This window comes from Myiozetetes cayanensis, unplaced genomic scaffold (genome assembly GCF_022539395.1).
Source record: "Myiozetetes cayanensis isolate MyiCay16 unplaced genomic scaffold, myiCay2020 scf7, whole genome shotgun sequence".
Classification (NCBI taxonomy): Eukaryota; Metazoa; Chordata; class Aves; order Passeriformes; family Tyrannidae; genus Myiozetetes; species Myiozetetes cayanensis.
In genome coordinates this window covers 34,191,315-34,214,537 of record NW_026087964.1, presented here as the reverse complement: position 1 = coordinate 34,214,537, position 23,223 = coordinate 34,191,315, and the positions used below count along the sequence as shown (strand labels likewise).

The following is a 23,223-nucleotide window of genomic DNA, read 5'->3' as shown; positions in this document are numbered from 1 at the left end:
CTCAATGCTTGAAGAGCTTTAGCATTCTGGCCATTACTTACCAATTAGTTTATCTGACATGGTTATTGCTTGTTTAAAGATTTTCTGCACTTAGTTTAGCTGTATTGCTTAATGAGAACTTATAAATGTAAGGAAGGAAACTTTTCTAAAAGCACCTGACTAACTACCATTAATTCCTCTCACTTCAGATAAAGAAGCAAAGTGATCTGCAGAGATTAAATAAATGGCAGCTCTTTTCCTAATGCTCTGCAACATATGGCTGAACTGTGAAAATTTTGTATTATGTAGAAAAATCATCCTCCCTAATGTGTGCAATTCATAGCTGTCTGAGGGTGTTAATATGAGGAATTGTTGTTAAAGCGTATATTCATAAGTTATCCTTGCAGGGATGAATTGTGCAAAGTAAAAAGAACATGAATCTTTAAGTGAGGTCTTTTGTAAAGCAGTCTTTGCGGTTTCATTTCAGCAGGAACGTTTATAGGATCTAAATTATACTTGGGGAGAAATTTTCAGTTCCACAAGACAGTCATTCAATTGCTGCCGCAGGATCTATCAATCCATGCTTCTGGTAAGCATCGATCTGTGGTAACAGCAGCAGCAGTTTTCCAACTGTATGTTGTCCTGGACAGTTTGGATTCAAGAACAGGTGTTCATGTGTCAATTACAGGGGAAAATGCAGCAACCAGGTAGAAGGCAAGTCATTCAAATGACATGAGAAATGGGGAAATATAGACCAGTGATTTAGAAAACAAAATAAAATTAAAAAAAAAAAAAAAAAATCCACAGCCTAGATGCATGTAATTCTGATTGGTCATATGCTGTGTTGTTTCAGATGACTATTTCTGCTTTGCTATATTACCTGAAGTTTTACAGGAGAAATTTAGTGCAAGGTAACCATTTTTAAAACACACATATATTCACCTTGGGTTTGTTTTCAGAAAAATTCAGAACATTCATAAAAATTAATTAGGTGTTTAAAAGTGCATGTGGCAGTATTATGAAATATAAAAAGAAAAAAAAAGTCCTACTTAGTCTTTTTAGTTTGGGCAGTTTAGCAAGTCTTACATGACATGAAATACATGATGTCATTCTAGTGCAGAATGACTGAGAGTGTTTCACAAAGTTACCAATAGTAACTATTCTCCATTTTTGCTGAGGCAATCTCCTTTTTCACTCAGAAATATGAAAAGGAAATTAACTTTAGCTTATAATAATGAAAAATAACAAGTGATGGCTGTCTTTTTCCCTAAAACAGTACCCACAATCTAGTTTTATTCTTTCATTTCATGTAACCATAACTCTAATAGCAATAATGTAGTGTGAGAAAATTTATGAATACATAATTAACTGACTTCAAAAATATCTTTTTTTTTTTTCTGCAATACATCCATTATTTTTACCCAGGAAGAGAGATTGTGAAGAAATTTGAAAACTATGGGGCAGGGGGAATTACTCAGAAGCATAAAATAGATTCAGAGTTCCAGTTGTTCTGCACAGATGTGTTCAAAACATAGGTGAAGTTTGGGGCAAACAAACAAACTGGGCTTCATTGAAAAAAAGAAATTAAAGTTTCTGTAAGCTGACAATCAATTTGGTGAAAACTCCAAAGCAAACAGAAATACTTGTAAAAATTAAATTGACTCCTACGAAATAGATAGCCTGAAGTTTGAGCAGAATTATTTGTTCTCAGCTTTAGCCACCTGAGATGGTAATTTGTTCGCTTTTGCTGTCTAACCAGTCACCAGAGTGAGACAGGAGCTTCACGGAGAGTGAATTTCCCATCTGCTGTCACCTCCTGTCCTCATGTGTATACATAGATAGAATGTTTTGTATTACTACTTGGGGGCAATGTCTTAAAGACTTGGTGCTGCCTTATGCAGTCCTTAGGCTACACTGGCTCATTCCCCAGCAGTTCTTAGAGCTCCTCTTGGTAGTGACCTTGAGCCCTTCACACCCTGCAGAAATGAGGCCTAAAAATGAGATGAGACAGGGACTGAACTGGAGTCCCACAGTACCTCAGTGGCTCTGCTGAACTGCAGCTCCCAGAGAGTTTGTGCCTGGCTGGCTGAGGTTTAGTGAAGTTCACCTGAGATGTCAGATACAGAGGTGGCAGCATAAATTGTATCTCTTGTTCTTTTATATATGCTGAAGTTTTCCCTGTATACTTCACAAATTATCGGTGTTATCTAAGAGTCCTTTTCAGAAGATCTTGGCTTAAAACAAAGCGCATTTTCATAAACCTGCTAGATATATAAAGCAATTGTTTGTGTGTATGCCTGAGTCTTATGGCAGATACTGAATCATTACACTAACAAGCCCTAAGTCCCATGGTAAACTGTTGTCTGATGAAACGGATAGCTCTGGTGTTCAGAGGCTGCAAAAGGCCTTAAAAGTAAAAACAATATTGACATTGACGAATAGATGAAATACTGCCTTGCTGACTTAGTTGCTTTAAAGGTATTCTGCAGAGCAGTTGCTAAAGGAAACATACAGTAGAGTTATTGAAACTCTGTTGAAACTCTACTGAAAATATTATGAAAAGTTTCTAGGACATAGTCAATGGAAACTGAAGTATTTTTTATTTTCTCACATTCAGTGAGATCCTTCCAAAAGCATGATATAAGTGTGCTGCTATATATACAATTTTGTCATGGTAAACAAAAGAGCACACGTTTGTATCCAAGAATTAAAATGAACTGTTGATCTAATGTTTTAATTGCCTAATCAAGATATCACAGTCACTTAATTTAGTGCAATTGAAATTGTATTTACACTTACGCAAATTATCTAATTATTCCTTGTTCTTATTAATGAGGCAACTGAAATAGTTTTAAGGCAACATCCTACCATCTACTCTTTTCTTGGTGTTATGCTCACCCTCCCTATTTGTTGCTCCATTGAGTTGAGTTCTTTGCCAACAGGAATATGAAGTAGAGATTAAGGGTTTCTTCCTTCTGGGGTTAATAACTCAAGATTTTTAATCCTTCTCTGTAGATGCTATGATTTCATTTTATAGAGGGAGAACCATGCAGTTACACAAAACTAAACAAAATGAAACAGAAAAAAAAAAAAATCAGATAATGTAACTAAAGCTTGGAAACACAGAATGAGCAGCAGCCAATTTCCCACCAGTAATTGTGGTATCACAGCTAGGGAAAGCTAGGCAATAATCATCAGCTCTTTAAGCAAGCTGCACATATGGTCTGTGTTCCTTGTGTATTTTTACAGTTACAGCAAATCAAAATAGAGCAAGCTTAAGACACAGCACAATGATGTGTTAATTTTTTTTTTTATAAAGACTGAGGCCTATTGCTAATGCTTGTCCGTGCCAAAATGAGTGGTCCACAGAGATACAATGTAAATGAGCCCTTCAGTCCTTAATTCCCTTGAAACTGAAATTTACACTTGTGTAAAGCTCTTACTTTAAAAAGTTGTCTCGTAATCTTAACAAATGGAACATGTCACCTTCGTACTGAGGGAAATTTCCTGTTAAGGGAGTCTCTTATCCTAAAGAGAATTTCCTCTCTGCAAAGTGAAGTGTGTGTCAGTGAAAGAAACCAGGTAGCATGGTACTTCCTTCTTCTGAACATCTCCAGCTGTTCATTTGGAAATCAGTTCATTTGCCTGTGAGTTTAAAGTATTTTCTCTTTGACTCCAAGCCACAAAGTGAACCAAATTACAATATGTATTGCTAAAATGTAGTGTGCTTGTTACACTAGAACTAAAAGATCAACATTTTCTACAGCAGAATAATAGCCTGGTATGAAAAGAAGTCATATCCATATCAGAATATTATATTTATTTGCATCTTACCTTTTACTTATGTACTCTCTGCTGTTTTGGGCATTATAGTTTTCCCATATTCAGCTTTGCCCACCGTAGGTTTTATTTAGCTCCCCTGTTATTTTTCTGTTGCTCTTACTTTCTTTCAGCTGCTTCCAAGAAAATATGAACACAGAAACCTATTTCTAGAAAGAATTCAGGGCTCCAGCTATCAGGTAGCTTTGAAATTAAGCTGAACATGTTCCTGGATGTGTAAGTGCTGTCACAGTTTGCTTTCCAGAGTGTGATAAGCATCTGCCACTGCAGCTGATGATAAGCAAATCTAGGAATGTCTTAGCTAATCAGAAAATTTGAGACTTTTTTTTTTCCCTCCAGGTTTTCATTCTTTTCTAAACAGTTCACTAAGAGACAACAGTTGCAAAACTGGTCTGTAGGTCTCAGGTAGCGCTGTTTCTGTTTGCTTGTACATGGCTTTTGCCTACATCTATTCTGTTTGGTTGCTACCTGTTTTACTTGGGCCTGAGCTACACCCTTACAAGAAGCAGAAATTAAACAAACCAGGGAAACAAAACAGGGAGTAAGTTATAAAAAATTAAACAAAGCCTAGAATAGCAATAGCATGGCGATGAGTGAGTTGTCTGGTACAGCTGCTCATGTGATTCTGAGTCGCTGGAGGAGGTTATTTGTCTTGATATGTATCTCAGACAATGAAAAGTTTTTGCAGGGAGAGTACTTTCTGCCTTGATTTATTTTTGCATTGCACTTAATGTACTTACCACAGTAGATCTTCATGTGGCTGGTTTTCAGATTAGAGTGCAGAGGACACATAGATTAAAAAAATAAATGCTTGCAGCAAATGGCAGTGACTTCCCCACTCCTTTTGTTAGACCTTTTTTTGGAAAAATACTTGCTTTGCTAAAGCTCGCTGGTGGGAAAGCTCACACCAGCACAAGATTGGGGGGAGTGTAGAGTGACACACACTGTGAACTACAACACTTCCAGTTTAGTGAAAAGATGGTGGTGAGGGGAAGATTCATGTAGTTCTGGTCAGGACCAGTGGGACTTCTTGGATCAGCCAAGATATTGAAAGTCCACTGAATACTCAACAAAAAGTGCTTTAAAATGAAAATGATGCCATCTTTAGCTTTTCTATTAATATTTTTTTTTAAATTCAAATATTTCTAATATATATTGGAACAGTTATTTTTCATATATCAAGGAAATGTAAAAGGAAATATGAAATACAAAGGTTATGAGGTATTGAATTGGTATTCAATAGAGGTATTGAATCTGTAATCTGTAGTTTTTACAGTAAAAAAGGTATGAAAATTGTGTTCAGAATTGCAGCATTTTGTCCATTTTTAAAGATTGGTAAAATGCTGTAAAGCAGATATGTCCATTCTAATTTGGAAAAAACTTTAAACTTTTTAAGAGCAGTAAGACATGTGCATGATAATGACGTATTTTTCACTTGATACCGGCTAGTCCATTAATCCTTTACTTATGAAAGATTTGAAAAGATCACTAGGAACAATGCTGTGTTTATACAGGTAAAGGCCAGATGTAACAAATTCTTGTGTTGGGATCAGATACATGAAAATGGAACGAGCCTAAGGCTCAGTTTTCCAAAGGAATTTAGAACAGTCCATGCCATTCTTATTCCTTGTATCCAGAGATGACCATGTTACATTAACTTTGTTAACATGTAAAATAAAAAATACTAGGCTATATCCTATGTCACATCCTCTGTCTTCTGATGTTGCAAGGCAGACAGCAGTTTGGGTGAGGGTAAGTTTTGGAGGAGTGTTCAAAATAAGCTGTACAGAAATGAATGGGCATAGTCTAAACCTGATTCCATTGTCATCGAATGAAAGCTTCTAGGAGCTTGGATTTGCTAATTAATATTCAATATAGTATTTATTTATTAATTATTTAAACTTTAGGTCTTAGCTGTTCATTTAATATTCAATATGTCATTCTGTTTCTTATCCTTAATGAGGCAACCTGCAAGACTAAAGAGGATGTGAAGAGCATTAGTGATACTGCAGAACAGTTTGTGACAACTGAGAGATAGAAAAAGAAAGATTGATTTAGTGTTTAAAACAAAGGGAGAAAAACATAACAAAGAAAAGAAAGGACTCGATGTCTCCTCTTCCAAAGCTTGATTTATGTAGCAGCTCATTTATTTATTCTTTTTCTTGTTTTAAATAAAAAGTGAAAAACGGATCATCTATCCATGAAAAAACATGGTGTTATTGTTTGATTAATAGCTCATACTGATGTTAGAAGATGCCTAATTATGCATCAGTGTTTGCCTCATTATGTAGAGGAACATCATCATAGCAGATTAGTCTATGAACAGAGAATAGTTTCCTTTTTGACAATTAATTCTCATGCTTCAAAGTATGTAACCCAGGCAGAAGTCTAATTCTTTCATGATGAGATTTCTAGATACCTAATCTTGGAAGCAAACTGTTTGTTGCAAATATTGAAAGGGGGTAAAAAAGATACCTGACCTAATCTAAAAAACATGACTTAAACTGATTGGTTTTCTTTACCAGGAGGTTGTCAGAGAATTCCCATGGACTGCAGCTTTCTGAAAGCCTCTTCAGCAATATTAACTCCATCTTCTTTCACTGCACTCCTTGACACAGCAGTGAGTGCAAAGGTTATACTAACAACACAGCTAACTTTTGCAATTAAATGAGTGAATCAGTTTTAGGAACTACAGTTCTAGCTTAGTAAAAACAGAAACTTTCTAGTATCAAAGTATGAGAAGAAGGATTGTGTTTCCACTCTAGTCAGAGTTGAAAAGGGGAAAACTCTCAAAATAACAACTAAGAAAAGAAAATATTTGGATGATGGAACGCAGCAATTGAGAGAAGGAACTGGGTGTTTGCTTCAACAATAAGTGTTCTTAAAGCTTATAAAGGCCTGCATTCCAGCTGTAAAAAGTCTAGTAATGCCAGGTGCTTTGTTATAGGAAATAAAATTCAGGAGATACAAAGATAATTAGAAGTTTATGGCTCCATACTTCTAACATTTGCACTGATAGGAATTTAATCCCTCTTTCAGTAGGTTAGAGAAACCTCATTGAGTATTTCCATGTTTTATCTTGTTGCACTATGCAGAGCACAGGTAAATTCATCACTCCACAGGAGAGACTTTATGCCTCAGAACTCTAGTTCCTGAGTCAGAGAGGGCATTTTTAAAAAGAAAAATGTTGATTAAAAAGTTGGAAGACAAGAGCAACCTCTTGATGTAATATAAAATTTCAAGAAGAATAAGGTATTGCCCATACTCTCTTTCATACTTTGAAATCTCAGTTTCAAAGCATATTTCAAGGACTTCTCTTATTTACAAGAACAAACCTGTGCAATAAGAAAAAACACCCACTGAATTCTTGAAGAACAAGACTAATTGGAAACTCTATTTAGGACCTGACCATTTACTTGGGATGGCTACCACATACAATGCAAAAGAACTAAAGAAGTGTAGCCCTTTCAGTTAGGCAGAAAATTATTCAAAGATTCTGTTAGTAGATGTCTATGTTGCAATACCTTGTTAGTAGTGCCTAAGGAGTTAGAATGTCAGTATAATTACTCTTATAGAATTTGATGCCACTTAAAAAGTAATTTGAGAGGTTAAAAAGATCAGAATGAGACAAAAACAGCACCTGTTGCAAAAGTCACTGATATATTTTGGAGGAAGAATTAAGAATATATCAAAGATAGTTTCAGGCAAAACAGAGAAAATGTCAGTCTAAAGACAGGTCTCAAAATCTGCAAGGCTTTTTGCAGTGTTAGACATATTTTACAAAAGAAAGTGTTGCTTGAGAGGTCGTAATTTACAATTTTTAACAATCAATATTGTCAGGATGCGAAGCTGTGGCTCTGAAAGCAAGAGGATAGCATTTGTGAGTAATGTATTGATCTTAAGGAAAGTTATGCTTCTCTGGATTCACTTAAAAATAACATTCTTCTGATTGGTCTTGCAACCTGGAAGAAATCTCACAATACGCTTCTCTCAAGGGTAAGTTACTCTATAAATACCTGTGTAGTAAACAGGCCTGTTAAAAAGAATTAAATTTTGATGCAGCAAAGTCACTCTTCTGACAGATCTGTACAATGCAATTGTGTCCAGAGAATGATCTGAAAAGGCAGCTGTACATTTCTTCATTGTCTTACTATAGTTACCTGATAGCTAATGCAATTGCCCAGATCCTTGTTCAAGGTGTAGCCACAAGTTGTGTTGGTTGAATTAGTGGTGTAAGAAAATACCAAAGCAAGTGAGTGTATACACATCACAGGTGAGAGTCGGGCTTCAGACAATGTTTGTTAGAGAGGCCCACCCGTTGAATCACGAGGTGCAGAAAGAATCCCCTTGCTTTCTAAACTTCTCAGAGATGAACCTGGATGTGGCTGGATCTGACCTTAGCCCCAGACTTTGTCAAGGGTTTTAAATACAACTTTGTCCTGCAGGGTTAAAGATGGCAAACCAGGTATATTTATGTAAAACGAATTGCTTGTTATGACAAATGATTAGACAGAGGATCTTACTCAGAATTATTTACTGCACAACATAACGGCTAAAACAACTAGAAGTGTATAGTATAGTGCACTATATCAAAGCAATTATATCAAAGCACTTGTATTAAATCTAGCAAAAAGAAACAATCATTAGAGATCAATGTAATACACCATATGCATGTGAACAGATCGCTTTCTCTTAAGCTCGAGCAGTATCCTTGAAGGGGCATCCCCACTTCAAGGGAGAATCTTCACATGCTCCAAGAAGAGTATGTTAGAAGACTCTGATTGTATGAAAATGGACTGGACTTCTATAATATAAAGTGATTGACTGTCAGTCACATGACTACTGGTCAGCTTAGCAGCTCATCTGCCAAATCTTTGCCTCACTACCAGCATGTTGATTTGAGGTTGATGAGCCAGACTACTTTTAGCATAATTTAGCATAATTTAATACCAAAAGCAGTAAGTGGGCCCCCTCTCAGCCCACCACTGATAGATTTGCAGATAGGGAATTGTCCTATTGAGTTGATTGACCACATTCCAGGATGAAGAGCCCTGCTACACCACAGTAAAGTCTTTGTTGTAAAAAAATTGTCTCATAAAAAAGCTTTCTCAACCCCTTCTGCCTTCTTGCTCATCACCCAAGTGGCAGTATATACCTGAGCATGCTTGTATGGGTAACATGAAGTTCAGGACTACCAAAATGATACTGGGAACCAATTCTTACCAGTTTGGTTGAATTTATTCCATGAGCCGTTCTGCTGTTGGGGTAAAGTTGTTCCAGGAGCCAAATATTCTGCAAAGTGCCATTCAAATTGAGTTTTATGGTTTCTTTTCAACCCTTGAGGTCAGTCACTTTACTTTCAGTGCTCTCAACCTATGTAGTTAGCTGGAAGACAAGTAGAGAAGAATGTAGCTTTTGTTTCCTGTTTGTACATTAAGAGCTCTCTCCTGTTTAATCTGCAGTGTCATAAATTGGTTCCGTTTCTTGATCACATTCCAAATCAGGCGATTATTGTATTTACCTTGCAGCAAAAATAATTTCCTGTTAATTAATTTTTCCTTTTCATTTAAGACTGCTTTACTGTATATTCTTAACCAACCTCGTTATCCAACATAAGGTAGTTGTATTTTATAATGTGTCCTTCCTCTGGTGAACAAAATTATTCATCCATGTATTATAGATGGCAAACTACTTGGATACAAAGAGTGGAACAGAGCTATAAAAATAACATATTTCCTCACTTTTTTTCGAAGTTAATATTGGGGAAGCGTTAAAAAATAGGTATGGGCACATACAGGTAGAAGTAGGTCTTAGTTTTAAGAAGCAGATCAAGCTTTTTTCAGGAGTTCCAAAGTCCTTTTCTGAGCACAGACATTGAAAGGGTGTGAACAGACTGAGATATATAAAAGATAATTGCTACAAAATTAGATGAAAAGAAAATTCAAAGAAATAGCAATTGTCTTTATTTTAAATATTTTAGTTTAGAAGATTTATTTCTTCTGGGGAGATACATTAATTGTCCTGGCTGCAAAAGACAGGGAAAAAAGCTGAGGTGCGTACTAAGGTTTGGTTTTGGGATTTTTTAAATTTTTTTTAATTTTGTGCATTAACCACATAGGATCAATTAATAAGGAGTGTTTATTTCTGTCTCCATTTTAATGTATAAAATACACTAGACATTGCTTAATTCCTGGAAGAGTCTAACTGTGATATGAAAATAAGATTTTCATCATTTTCTTACTTTGGAGGCTTTCAGATGATAAATAATGATTAGATCATTTAGTCTGTGGGTAAAAGGTAGCCCCACCATTCTCCCAGCTGGAGATCCCTTTCTCTGAGCTAGACTGATGCAAATGAAGGAGTCTGCTATCGGCTGCATAAAAGACATGCTACCACACCACAACACCACTGAGAGTATCAAGAACCCCCTCCTACAACTGGCAGTTGAAATAAATTCATAAAAAGAAAATCCTTTCATTATTCCTTATTAAAAAGGAAAACTTGGAGTGTGTCAGCACTACTGACAAACTAGCAAGCCCTAGCTGCTTATTGTTTGGTCTAACTTACTATGCTAACTTGCTGCAACCTAAAAATGAAGTGTTTCACTCCTTTCCCTGTTCACAAAATCTGGAATGGAAAAGTACCTCAGGAGTTTAATAATGCTTCAGTGGCATCTGTGTAAGCAGTCACCACACCCTGTATCTGAGTAATGTGTGTGTATTCAATTACCTGAACACTCATCTTGTTGACAAAGAGGTCCCAGGTGCTTCTGGGACAGAACAGCAGAACAACTGTAGTAAGTCACAAATACCTGGGCTCAGGGAAGTGGAACAAGGAGATACCAGGATCTCTGCATGTGTTTGTTGAGTGGAACTATAGGCAGAGAAAGTCTCAGCAAATCCAGCAAGCCTCACAAATTCTGCAGTCCTAGTTGCTCTTTTTTATGACTGTATGAGAGCCCCTGCACAACAAAACAGATTTGTTCAGAGAAATTTATCTTAAGTCTATCGTGGAGGAAATCAAGCTAAACTATGTATTTATCTGCTCTGTTCAGCCTCCTGCTCTTAGTAATTCTGACCTTTTCAGGCTGTGGCAGAAGAATGTGCATTTGCAATTGATTCTGGAGATTCTTTCAACTTTAACAGGCTGAAGTTGAAATTCAACATCAAAATGAAGGTGATATCTGGGAGTTTATAGTCAATTGATGTGCAAGCAGTGAACAGAACTACTGCACATTCAGGATACTCTGCATAGACTTGGAGTATATAATCTAAGGACTTTGCCTCATTATTAACATCAGAAAAACAAACTGCATTTTAGCTTGACTCATTATCAATATCAGAATAAAGAGAGTGCTTTTTAGCCAGCTAACTCAAACGTCACAGCCAAAAGAAGTTTCCAAGTGATTAGCACAAATGTCTCCCTAAACAATGCTACTTCCAGATCAGCAGTAAGTACACAGGTTTTCTCAAGTGGTCTTACTCTTAGGTGTGCAAAACCTAGGTGTACCTAGGTGAATAACCCCATATACCAGTAAAGATGCAAACTGGATAGCTGGTGCGCTGTAAAGGCCCCTTGGATACCAAGTGAATAGGGGAAAGTCGTGGCCTTTAATCACGAGGAAGGCAAATTGGATTGGGGTATGCTAGGAGGAGAGTAAGCAGATAAAATTATGCTTTTTACAAAGTTGGTTCTGCATACAGCTGTAATTCTGCATCCAGTTTTTTTCTGCATACAGCTCTGCAATTCAAGAAGGACGACAGCTGGAGTTAGCTTAGCTGAGGACTAGCAGAACTGTCATGGGCCAAAAGTATGTGACCTTTGAGAAGAGGCTGAGGAACCTGGGCTTGTTTAATCTGGCAAACCAGCAGCTAAGTGGTGATCTGCCCACAGCAGCTTGAATGGAAATTGCACAGATGAGAGAATCAAATTCCTCCTGATACTGGCAGATGGTACAATAAGAGGCAACAACCATGGAATGCAGCTTGGAAGGATTCAGTTTGGATTTTAGGAAAGACTTATTCACAAGAAGGGTAGTGCAACAGTGGATTAGTTTACCCAGAGCTGTAGCCAGGGGAATTGTCCTTGTAGACTTTGACTTGGCTAGGAAAAAGCGACAGCTGACTGTGTAACCTTTCTGTGTTCAATTAGCACTTCCAGCCAACCTTCTGCAAATAAGAAATTTTAAAGGAAACTGGGAGGAAAAAAAAATGAGGTACCCAAATTCACGGGATCACCTTGTGTTCTCTCTTCATACTGATTTGCTTTTGTGGTAGCATATATACAGGCAGGGAAAGTAAAAATAGTGACACTGCACTGGACAGGGCTATTTTGTCAATTGCAGCAGAAAACAAATAATAATAGAAAAACCATAGGCCACTAAGTTTTCTTTATGTATTTTCTATCAAGCTTAAGTTGGTCACCAAAAGATTAAGCTGATTTGTTTGAGGAAAAAGGTATGCTCAAGGCTTCAGGAAAGGAATGGAGGATATCCTTGCTAATTTTACCTGGGAAGATAATCCCAACTTGCAGAAAGGACACCATAAGTTGATGGAGGTCCTTCTCACTTTGAGAGCCAGGGATGGTGCATAAATGTACTTGCAGGTTTTTCTGTGCTTAGGGGGCACAAAGCTCTTTGCTGCTGGCCAAAGAATAAAAAAGATTGAGAAAATCTTCTTGAGCCTCAAAGAAGCTGGCCTCATGGCTGTTGCATGTCAAAATAGCCATTTGACCGCTTTCATTTTCACCAATGAAAATAGTCACTTGTATATTGTTTTACTGACCTAAGATCACATACTGCTATGGTTTTTAGCCACGTTGCTTCCTCACATATGCATGTGCTGAGATAACAGGAGAGGCCAGCATACCTTTTCTACTACTGTAACTTTTTCTTGAACTCATGTTGGATATGGCAGAACGTGGAATTACCCCTCAGTCAATTAAGGTTAAAAATAAACAGATTAAGTTCAGATTGTTTATCCAGGCATTTAGCGGACTCTGTTGCTGCTCTTAATTATTTGATAATTTTCAGGTCAGTCATACTGTAACAGAAATTGTCAGTACTTTTGGGCAGAAATTTGAAGTGGTGGAGAGGGGCTGTGTTACAGGCACAGATTTGGGTAGACCTGCCTGGCTGTCCAGAAGAAGGGCTTAACAAAAGGCTTTATTTTCTTTGTATTTTCCTTCCTTTTTCATGGACTGTACTTCAGGCAAGCAAGTCCTGAAGACCAGGTCTAGCTTTCACATGATCTTTTAAGTCTCTCTTATTGTCTTCTCAATAATCTTAAACCCTGGGGGAACATTTCTTGTCACATATTGCCATGTGGTTCTAATGTGATAATGAAATTCATCCTGCATGCATCCCAACACAACAGAAGAATTGCAGTTCTGCTTTTTACTACTATGCAGTTTTTTTCCTGACAAAGACAGAACCTTGATTTCCAATTTATTTCTGGGCACGAAATTAAGTAAATGGATACTCTGCTTGAGTAGATCTTTAATTACTATGACCTGGCAATTGTGTGTCTGCTATTATTCTAGAAAAACTTCTCCAGACTTTAAATGAAGACAGAGGAGGCCCATACAGAACAATCACAATGGAGAATTTGTTTACAGGCTGTCTCAAGAAGAAACATACTGCTTCCCTTTATCATCACTTGTCAGAGCAGTGACAGCCTATAAACCTCCTGCCCATGCATTATCCTTTATTTGTCACCGCTTGTGCCAACTCTTGCCCTGGCAGGTGACTGGCATGTGTCAAACTTATGATTCATGGGTTCGTTTGATCAGCACTGTAAAGAAAAGTATGATGTATTTTCTTTTAAATTACAAATTAGACATTTGCTCCCCATATCCAGTGACAGGGGCTTTGGCTACTTTATATGCAAAAGGTACCACTTATAGCTCACTGCAGAATTTAAATACTGGCTTCTCTCTCATGCCCAGCTCTGAAAGTGGAATTTATGTAATATTACAGCATATAAATTAAACCATCCTACCTCCCTGTTCTGTTGTCATGGCAAACCTGCTCGAACTGCTTCCTTTGATAATAAATGGGCAGAATGTTGTCCCCTGGACATTTAAAGGTCTTTTTATTACAGGTTGTTTTCTACTTTACACACCGCATTATCATTTCTTAAAGAATTTCTTCAGAATTATGGGTTTGCACTGACATTGATTCATGTGTGTTTACCTGTGCACTTGAGTTTACCTACTTGTAAATGTATGTGTGTAATATACAGGTTTAGTGTGTGAGATGCTTCTTCTGGAGATAATATTAGCAACAAGATAATTGGAATCTGTGAGAAAATGCAGTTGTACTCTAGGAAATAAAATATCATTTGGTGTTCTGTAAAGGAAGTTTATGGAATTCTGTGAAAAGGGGCAGTATACTTTAATATATTTGGCAAAATACAAGACTAAGAAAAAAAAATTGTCAGTGATCACAAACACCGAGATCATGTTAATCACATTTATTCCCATACAGAGAGTTTAAAAATCTTGTCTAGTCTGTTTTAAGCAACAGTTGAGATGTGAGATTCCCAGTTATTGTCTTTGTCAGAGCATGTATGTCTTCATGACCCTTGGCTCAAAGACAGGCTCTTGCATTAAGTAGTTAGCCTTTAAAGCCAGCTGCTGACTGCAGGTCCTTAAGACTTACCATTTTGCTTTAAAGAGTCTTAAGTAAAGCCAAGTTCATTTAATGAGTGGTTCAACATGAAAGATATGCTTTCACTACTTATATAAATGGTAGGAAACACTACAGTTTTCTTTAAAACTCCTACTGTCTACATACTGTTCTACTGTCACTGGCTCTTACTCTGTGTTTGTTTATGCTTTTAGAGGCTGGTAACATTCAAAACAGTTATTGCTATAAGACATTGCAGGAGAAAATACAATATGAGAGCACTTTCATATTGATTTAAGTTTAAAAAATTGTTAGAATCATAGAATCATAGAATTAACTGGGTTGGAAGAGACCTCCGAGATCATCAAGTTCAACCCTTGATCCAACCCCACTGTGATTATTAGATCATGGCACTCAGTGCCACATCCAGCCTCGTCTTAAAAACCTCCAGGAATGGTGAATCCACTACCTCTACTTATGGATCCAAAAGGCAATTTTTTTCCTTCCCTTTTAACATCTTTTCATGCTCAGAACCATATTGGAGTTGGTCACTGAACTTAAATACTTTGCAGTGTTTCTATAGTTATGTGTAGCTGTTGAGATTTTTCCCAAATAAATTACCAAACTGCCTTCCTTGCCATATCTGAAAACTAAAGATACAGTAGGTATTGCTTCAGGCATCTATTTTACTATGTTGTGACTTATGGTTAGGTATTACTAACATGTAAGTGTTTTATAAAATTTTAATACCTTATATATCTCTAGTAATCTATATATGTTGATTTGTATGCAGACCTCATCTTTTAATGTCATTTGTCTAAATAAGCTCTATAAAATCTACCATTTATTAGTTTTGCTTTCTTCCTGACTACTTCCAGATACGTCTAAACAAGGATGCATTTAGAATTCTGTGTAAACAAGGTGTGGAAATTTTGTTTGCATACTGCTTTTTTGCAACTTATTCTTTGAGCAACAGGGAGAAAATAATAAAATTATTCAGTTATGGAACTTACTGAGTAGATGAAAACAATTTTGGGATATGTGTTTCTGACATCAAAAGATGTGCTGGATGTTTTAATGCAGTTCTTCACAAATCAGGTGACATGCTGTCTCAAATGTGTGAAGAGCTATGTGAGAGAGAGGGAGGAAGGTAATACAGAGCTCTTGTTTGCTCCACAGAATTTCAGATATTATTCTCACAAAAAAAAAAAAAAGTTTAAAATTTGAGAGACCTTTTTCCTGAGTTTGTAGGGAATATAAAGCAATGAAAGAACAGTGTGAACTACCATTGATTTCATGGAGTTCAAGCTCCAATACAACTGATGACAATCAAATCATATTATTCAACTCCATTGTTATTTAGCAATTGATATAAGAACAGAAAAGAATGTATCATAATATGAGAGTTTACATCATATTATTCTCAAGTGTTTTCCTGAAAAGATAGGCACTCAAACTTTCAGAATTTGCTCTCTGCAAGATGTGAAAAGAACGAAATGAAGTCCTTTGTAAAAGACTGAATTTCACTGAATTAATTTGGCCCAAGACAAATGTTAACAATCGGAATACGTGAAAAGAATACATTTGTATTAGTTCATTTAAACATCAGTGGTGGCCGTATTCAAAACTGCCTGTTGAAAGGGCCTTACTTTAACCATTGTGACTGATTCCTTTTATGACTTGTCTGTATAGTGCACAGCAATGTGGTCTTGCTCTTGGTGCTAGGTCTCCATGCACTATTCAGTGCAAACTTAAGACTTGTGGGTGGAAGAGGTCAGAGGAGAAGGGTTAGATGACCTTAGAGAAATGCAAGAAATTTCTAGTGTCTGAGGACTAACAGAAGCTGTGGTACCTAACAGATTAGGTTTTATTTACTTTGGAAATATGTAATAACCTGTCACTTTGCAGCTGTTTCATTTTTCATGGCTATTAGATGATACAATTTACAATATAGAAAAAAATCCAGACTGACAGCCCTAACAGACTTTCTTATATTACATACAAGGTCTTTGTATCTTTGTTTTTAAGGTCTATTTCCCTTCTTCTATATTCCTGCACCAAGGGAATAGTCTCAATGGAGCTCATAAAAACAGGAAAACAGTTCAATAAATATACACTTTAAACTGTCTTACCTGTGGGCACAAAATGATCCAAGACTTGAATTAACCTCAGTTCAGTCACAATACTGAATTGTAGCTGGTACCTAAAATGAGTCAGAGTAGCACACAGGCCTTGTCCTGTGAATATGGTTGGTCATACAAAAGCCCACCATTCAGGACACAAAACTTCTCTTGACATTGTGACTGCTGAGAGATTGTGTTGGTTTTTTACTGAGTATGTAAATAGTGAAATGGGATGGAAAAAGGGATATTCCTTCATATTTTAGAACTTAAATGTATATTCTAAAGTCAACCACAGAGTAGAAAACCAAAAACCATTCTCTATTTATCTGAATGTCATTCTCCCCTCCCCCAAATCTTGGCTTTCCTCACTTGATCTAATACTTCTCCTGAGCAGTACTATGAACACAAACCACTCTCTTGACTCAGCACATCTCCAAAGTGTTGAGTTTCTCCTCCCAAAACGCCCAACCTGCTCTGTAATCCTTGCAAGCTGATGTTCCCACATCCCTCTTCTGTACCAGCATGCATCGGGATTCCTCAGTGCAGAGGAGCATCCCATGTAGTACTCTCCCACTAAATACACATAACTATATGTTGGTGTTCTACTTCTTCCTAATCTGCTGGTAGATTTGGAGAGTCTTATGTGTTTGTCAGCCAGGACAGGAAAGAGATGAGAAGGAGCATGTGCAGGGAGCTCTACTTCAGTGGAGCATAATTTTATTTTCACACAAGATCTTGTATTGTCTGCACTGTGGCTTGTTTGCTCGTTGCCTGTAGTCTGTGTGTCAGCAGGTACTCCAGTACTCCAGAGTACTGCTAAATGGCAGTCCTTTTGGATTTCTTGCAGTCTGTAATGATGTAATGTCTGGATCAAGGCCTGTGCTGTCCCTAAAAGTCCAAAGAATCAGTAACTAATGTAAGAAACAATCATAACCTGGCAAAGCCATTTTAGTGAGAATTAGCTTGCAACCCCTAGAATCAGTAAATGTGGCTTTTCAACAGTTTTAATTATCATAGACTAAGCTTTTCTCTCCCTTTTTCCCTGACAAATGAAGTTATCATATTTTTCTTAAGTAATGAGTCTGGCAAGCTGAAGTGTTATAGCAAAGACCAAAGATCAGGGTTTGTGTTGTAGATGTATTTAGGAGGCGGTTAAACTATAGGGTGTTTTTTGTTGTTGGGTTTTTTATGATTTTTAGTGCGTTTCTAGTCAGAAGAAAAAATGTTCACAAAGATGATGTTTTGTGATACAAGCAGAGCCAGATTTTGCAGATCAGAGAACCTATCAACTATTCTACATTTGCAGCTTAATTTTACTAGGAAGTCAGCTGTCTATGTGCTTCGTGCTGGTATCCAACTATTAAGATCTTTCTTCGTAGCTGTTTCTCTTCCCATTGCAAAACCAACATAATCATTCTAGTTTTGTTTTTTAAAATTTATTTCCATGCATAGTGCTTCATAATTAGTTGATATAGGGGACCCATTTGGAAAGGACACTGTTTCTAAAACAGCATGCCAGAATGTTTATATGGCCTTGGGCTGCAGGAACGAGAGGATAGATGAATATCCTGCAATTGTTTTGGCCATTATATCGTGGATGGCAGGTTGCCAGTAGCAACTGCAGCAGAGTGTCAGTGTCTTCCTCTGTGTGATAAAACACTGAACCACCTCAGGGAGGATTTGTGGCAGTTTGGAGGACTTGAAGTGACAAGAGATGAAAGTAGATAAGCTGCTTGCAGGTTGTATGCCAACCTGTCCTTCTGTTGGTTCCTCCAGGCCTGGCACCACTGACGCTTTTTTTGCCCTTCCTTCTAGAACATTTAAAAGAGAAGCTGGAGGAATACATGGTCCGTTTTGCCAAAGTGAGGATTGTACGAACCAAGAAACGAGAAGGGCTCATTCGAACCAGACTGCTAGGAGCCTCACTGGCTAGAGGAGAAGTCTTGACATTTCTGGATTCCCATTGCGAAGTCAACGTGAATTGGCTGCCTCCCTTGCTTAGTAAGTGTATGAGCGTTCATCAGACATTAAAATTAGAACATACAGCAAACAATTGAAGCTGTGTCCCACAATAAGCAGGACATACACTGTATCAAAGTGTTTGAAGCTCTGCTGCAGTGTCTTTAAGTGTCATCATGAGAGAGAGCTCTGGGAAATGTAAGCAGCTCCATTTTGTTTCTTATGACTAAAGAATGAGTAACATTTTGAAGTATCATTTTGGCCTAATATAGTCACAGTTTATTTTATTATTAATACTACTAAATACACTACTAAATCTATTATTATGCTATGTCCTTATTATATACCAGAAGAGTTTTCTTATGTAGGATATTGTACTCCTTCCTAGTCTGCCACATTGTGTTAAAACAGCTTTTGCTGTAAATGTATCCAGGGCCTTAGTGTTAAATCCAGTAGCAACTGCATTCACAACAGGAAGCCCAGAAAGAATGATTTGCTATTGACTGCTTTGCTGGATTCCAGCTGCAGCCAGCAAAGCTCCATTAGTCAAAGGAATGGAAAGAATTAATTGTAGTCTAGGATTTCACTTCAGGAAACAATGTCTGCTTTTCTACACACCTGATTACATGCAAAGTGTATATGCTTTGCAAAGTGAGTGCTTTTTTTTCTACTCTAACCAAAGAAAATTTCTGAGTTTCCTGTTGAAGAAATTTGTATTAATTAAAACAGTCTGTTGTAAGTGCAGAACAGGTTATGCTTTCACCAATTAATGGTTTTTATTTCTTGAATTTTCTTGTTTGGACTGTTGGACCACACAGTAAGCTGATAAAGCATTTGCAGGCAAGATGTGCTGTTTTGCTTAATGAACTATCACTAGAGACCAAAAAAAAGTACTAGTAATCAGTTTCTCTTCAGATCAATAACAAGATAATGCACAAAATTCCAAATTTTTATACTTTCTAGTTTCCTTATCAAATTATGCATACAGTCTTTTCTCTTGTTACTCCTTTGCCCTTAGTTACAACATCTGCATTTTTAAAAATAACCTCCATGACTTCATGTGAAGCACAAATGGCATAAAGGAGCTGAGGAAAATACGAGTTTCAACAAGCCTTCAACAGGCAGCCCCAACAAGTAGCTCTTAAACCCTCCAGAGTACTCTACATATACAGCCATCTTTCCTTTGTTTTCTGTTTTTACCCCACTTCACATAATACATTACCACAAATTAAAAAAATCTCAAGAAGCTTCTCACTCTTGTCCTCCAAAGTCTTTTGCTAAGTTACAACAGTAACCCTTCTATTTTGCAAACTTTAACATGAGAAAATTGCAAGTTGCAAGAACAGTTCCTTTTCTTGCTTTTTTCTCTAAAATGAGTCATGGAATCATTAAGATTGGAAAAGACCTGCAAGATCATCAAGTCCAACCTTTCCCCTGATACCACCATGTCCACTAACAATATAATGAAGTCCAGGTCCACGCATTTTTTGAACATTTCCAGGCATAGTGGTCCCACCACTTCCCTGGGTTGCCTGTTCTGTTGCTTAACTAGTGAAGAAATTTTTCCTAATATCCAATCTGAACCTCCCCTGGTGCAACTTGAGGCCATTTCCCCTTGTCCTATCACTAGTTACCTGGGAGAAGAGACTGACTCCCACCTCATCACAACCTCCTTTCAGGTAGTTGTAAAGGGTAATAAGATCTCCTCTAAGTTTCCTTTTGTCCAGACTGAACAACCCCAGTACTCTCAGCCACTTCTCAACAGACCTGTGCTCCAGACATTTCACCAGCTTTGCTGACCTTCTCTGGACTCTCTCCAACACCTCAATGCCTTTGCTTTAGTGAAGGGTCCAAAACTGAACACAGGACTTGAGGTGCAGCCTCACGAGTGCCCAGTACAGGAGAGTGATCACTGCCCTGCTGGCCATACTTTGCTGATAGAGGCCAGGATGCCATTGGCCTTCTTGGCCACCTGCACACTGCTGGCTCATGTTCAGCCACCTGTCAGCCAGCACCCCCAAGTCCTTTTCCTCTGGGCAGCTTTCCAGCCACACATCCGCAAGCCTGTAGTGCTGCATGGAGTTGTTGTGACCCCAGGGCCTCAGCCCATTGATCCAGCCTGTCCAGATCCCTTTGCAGAGCCTTCCTACCTTCCAACATATCAACAGTCTCACCCATCTTGGTATCATCTGCAAACTGACTAAGGTTTCACTTGATCCCCTCATCCAGATCATTGATAAAGATATTAAAAAGAAGTGGCCCCAGTACTGAGCCCTGGGGAACATCACTTGGGACCTTCTGCAAGCTGAATTTAACTCCATTCACCACCACTCTCTGGGCCTGGCCATCCAGCCAGTTTTTTATCCAGTGAAGAGTGTACCTGTCTAAACTGCCAGCTTCTCCATGAGAATGTTGTGGGAGACAGTATCAGGGGCTTTACTGAAGTCCAAGCAGACAATATCCACAGCTTTTCCCTCATCCACTAGGCAGGTCACCTGCTTATAGAAGGAGATAAGTTAGTCAGGCAAGACCAGACTTTCATAAACGTGTGCTGGCTGGGCCTGGTCCTCTGGTTGTCTTGCACATGTGTTATCTCACTCCAAATAGTCTATTCCATACACCTAGCCAGGTTTCACCCTATAAAAATGGGAAAATAATAGAATGGTGGCACAGGATTCATAATTGCAGTTAGGTTGCAGTTGGGTATTCAACCCTCATCCTCAAACCAGAAAACTGGAAAGATGAGAGAAAGTTAATCAGTGACAAAGTCCTTAGTTCTCAAGTGGAGTGAGATCTTTCTTGTTCCACATATAGTAAAATACCCATAGATAACCAACCAGCCAGAGGATCTGGAAATGAATCTTGAGGAATACTGAGATATTTTGAAAGAAAAAGTAAAGCATTACATGAAGAAGGACAAATAGAGAATGAACACACATGTAGTATATTTAAGGATGCCCTGTTTTCCTAAAGGGATGAGAGAACTTTCTTATAAACATTAGATGGCAAATATTTACTACACTGAAATCAGATGACACTTGGCTGCTAATAATAGTAAAGTTAATGTATATTTTCAAGTGTTTATCTGAAGATCTATCTTAAGATTCACTCAGCACTACATGTGACTGAAAGTCATTTAGGGAAACCACAGCAGAGGATATGTTGGGTGTTTATTGCTTTGAAGCTGACCTATTTTAGCTCTGATTGTTTCTACCATGTGTAGTGAAAAATCCTCAACAAGAACACAGTTCAACCCTGCTCTGGACTGGCAGCCTTCACTGAGAGGGGCAGTGGTTTCCACTGTTCCAGCCCAGGTTTTATTCAAAACAAGACCTTGAAAGTTAGAGGACAGGGAGGTGGTGAAGAAACTGAGAGCTATCAGTTAAAGACGGTTCTAACAGTTATTTAGGGAACTTAACTTATATTTTCAGAATTGACTATAAGCATTTAGACCAAAGGAAAACTGAGTTATTTTATTACTTGTAGGGTATCTAACTGGCTCTGTGGAGCTGAGCCACAGTTGTTTTCAGTTACAGTCCTTTGTTTTGCTTTCTTAAAAACTGGTGTAAAATGGCTTTATTTTCTTTAAGCTTTATTTAGTTTATTTAGCTTAAAAGGGCTGTTCAACTTAGATAAGACCCTCTGAGATACCAGATAGACTTGACTCATATTCACTGAGTAGGCAGCTGTAGTGATGTAAAAAGGTTGGCAAATACAGCTGTTTGTTGTCACTCCTCCGTAGTATAAAGTCAGCAGAAGGAAAGGTGTAGCTTGGGCTCTAGCTGCTGTAGTTGGCAGTTTAGTGCAGTGTGAAGTCAGTTATTGCAGATATGAAACTGAATGGCGAACCAGCTGAAAGGTGCAGGCACATATTTCTTTCTCCTGATGTTGCTGCAGGAGAAGTAAGCAGAGAGATGGGCAATAGATCAGTAGTCCCATAGGGTACTAGAACTAAGTTTGTTAAAATGTATTTTTTTCCTGACCAAGAATTAAAAATGCACCATGATTAGATTATGCTTAACAAGTTATCAAAACACTCACTCACTATAGCCATCCATCTGCACAACATGTATGTGATCTATTGCTTGTCAGTGGGGAAACTGGGGATACAAGTACTTATGGCAACTCAGATTACAAGACATAATTTGCTGAGCCACTCAAATGTTGTCACTATCTGTAATCTTATATTTTCCTAGGACAATAACAGTATTTGCATTCATAAATTGCAAAAATAAGAGTAGTTGATACTTGGCATTGTTACTTTATCCAGGTCAATTTGAAACAAGCACTTGAAATTAAAGGTGTGCATCTTTCTCATAGAGATAAAACCTACTGAAATAGTGACTAATCCAATATCGACAAGTTCTTGTTTATTGCCATGTGTGCACACTCTGTTTGATACTAAAAGTGCAGCATTCAAATATGCATGTATATACTGCTTAAAATTGCTAGGGAGAAAGCTCTGAGCAATGTTCTCTCTTTTTCCCATGCTTTCCCTCAAGTCTGCAAGATTTTTGCATGTTCAGTGATGCTTATCTGTCTGTTTTTCCCTTTAATTGCAGCATAGATGCATTGAAACAATGTGTGGACATTTTCAGACCAGTAGGAATTTGTGAGAGGAGGATAAATAAAGGCAATGGAAAAGAAATTGTGAAGCATTTATGCAGTGTCTTTGGGTGTCTTGCATTAGAAGCA

At 37.7% G+C, this 23,223-nt stretch overlaps 1 protein-coding gene across 2 annotated transcripts in view; it reads left to right on the top strand.

The window, feature by feature from the left end:
* GALNTL6 (polypeptide N-acetylgalactosaminyltransferase like 6) overlaps positions 1 to 23,223 on the top strand; it is a 451,747-nt gene that overhangs the window by 344,564 nt on the left and 83,960 nt on the right. The window contains exon 5 of one of the 2 annotated variants that reach the window (XM_050338755.1): positions 18,385 to 18,570. The exons of the other annotated variant lie outside the window; for it this stretch is intronic. Within the exon in view, the coding sequence (XP_050194712.1) occupies positions 18,385 to 18,570 (186 nt within the window). The remainder of the gene's footprint in view (positions 1 to 18,384; positions 18,571 to 23,223) is intronic. 2 annotated transcript variants of the gene reach the window in all.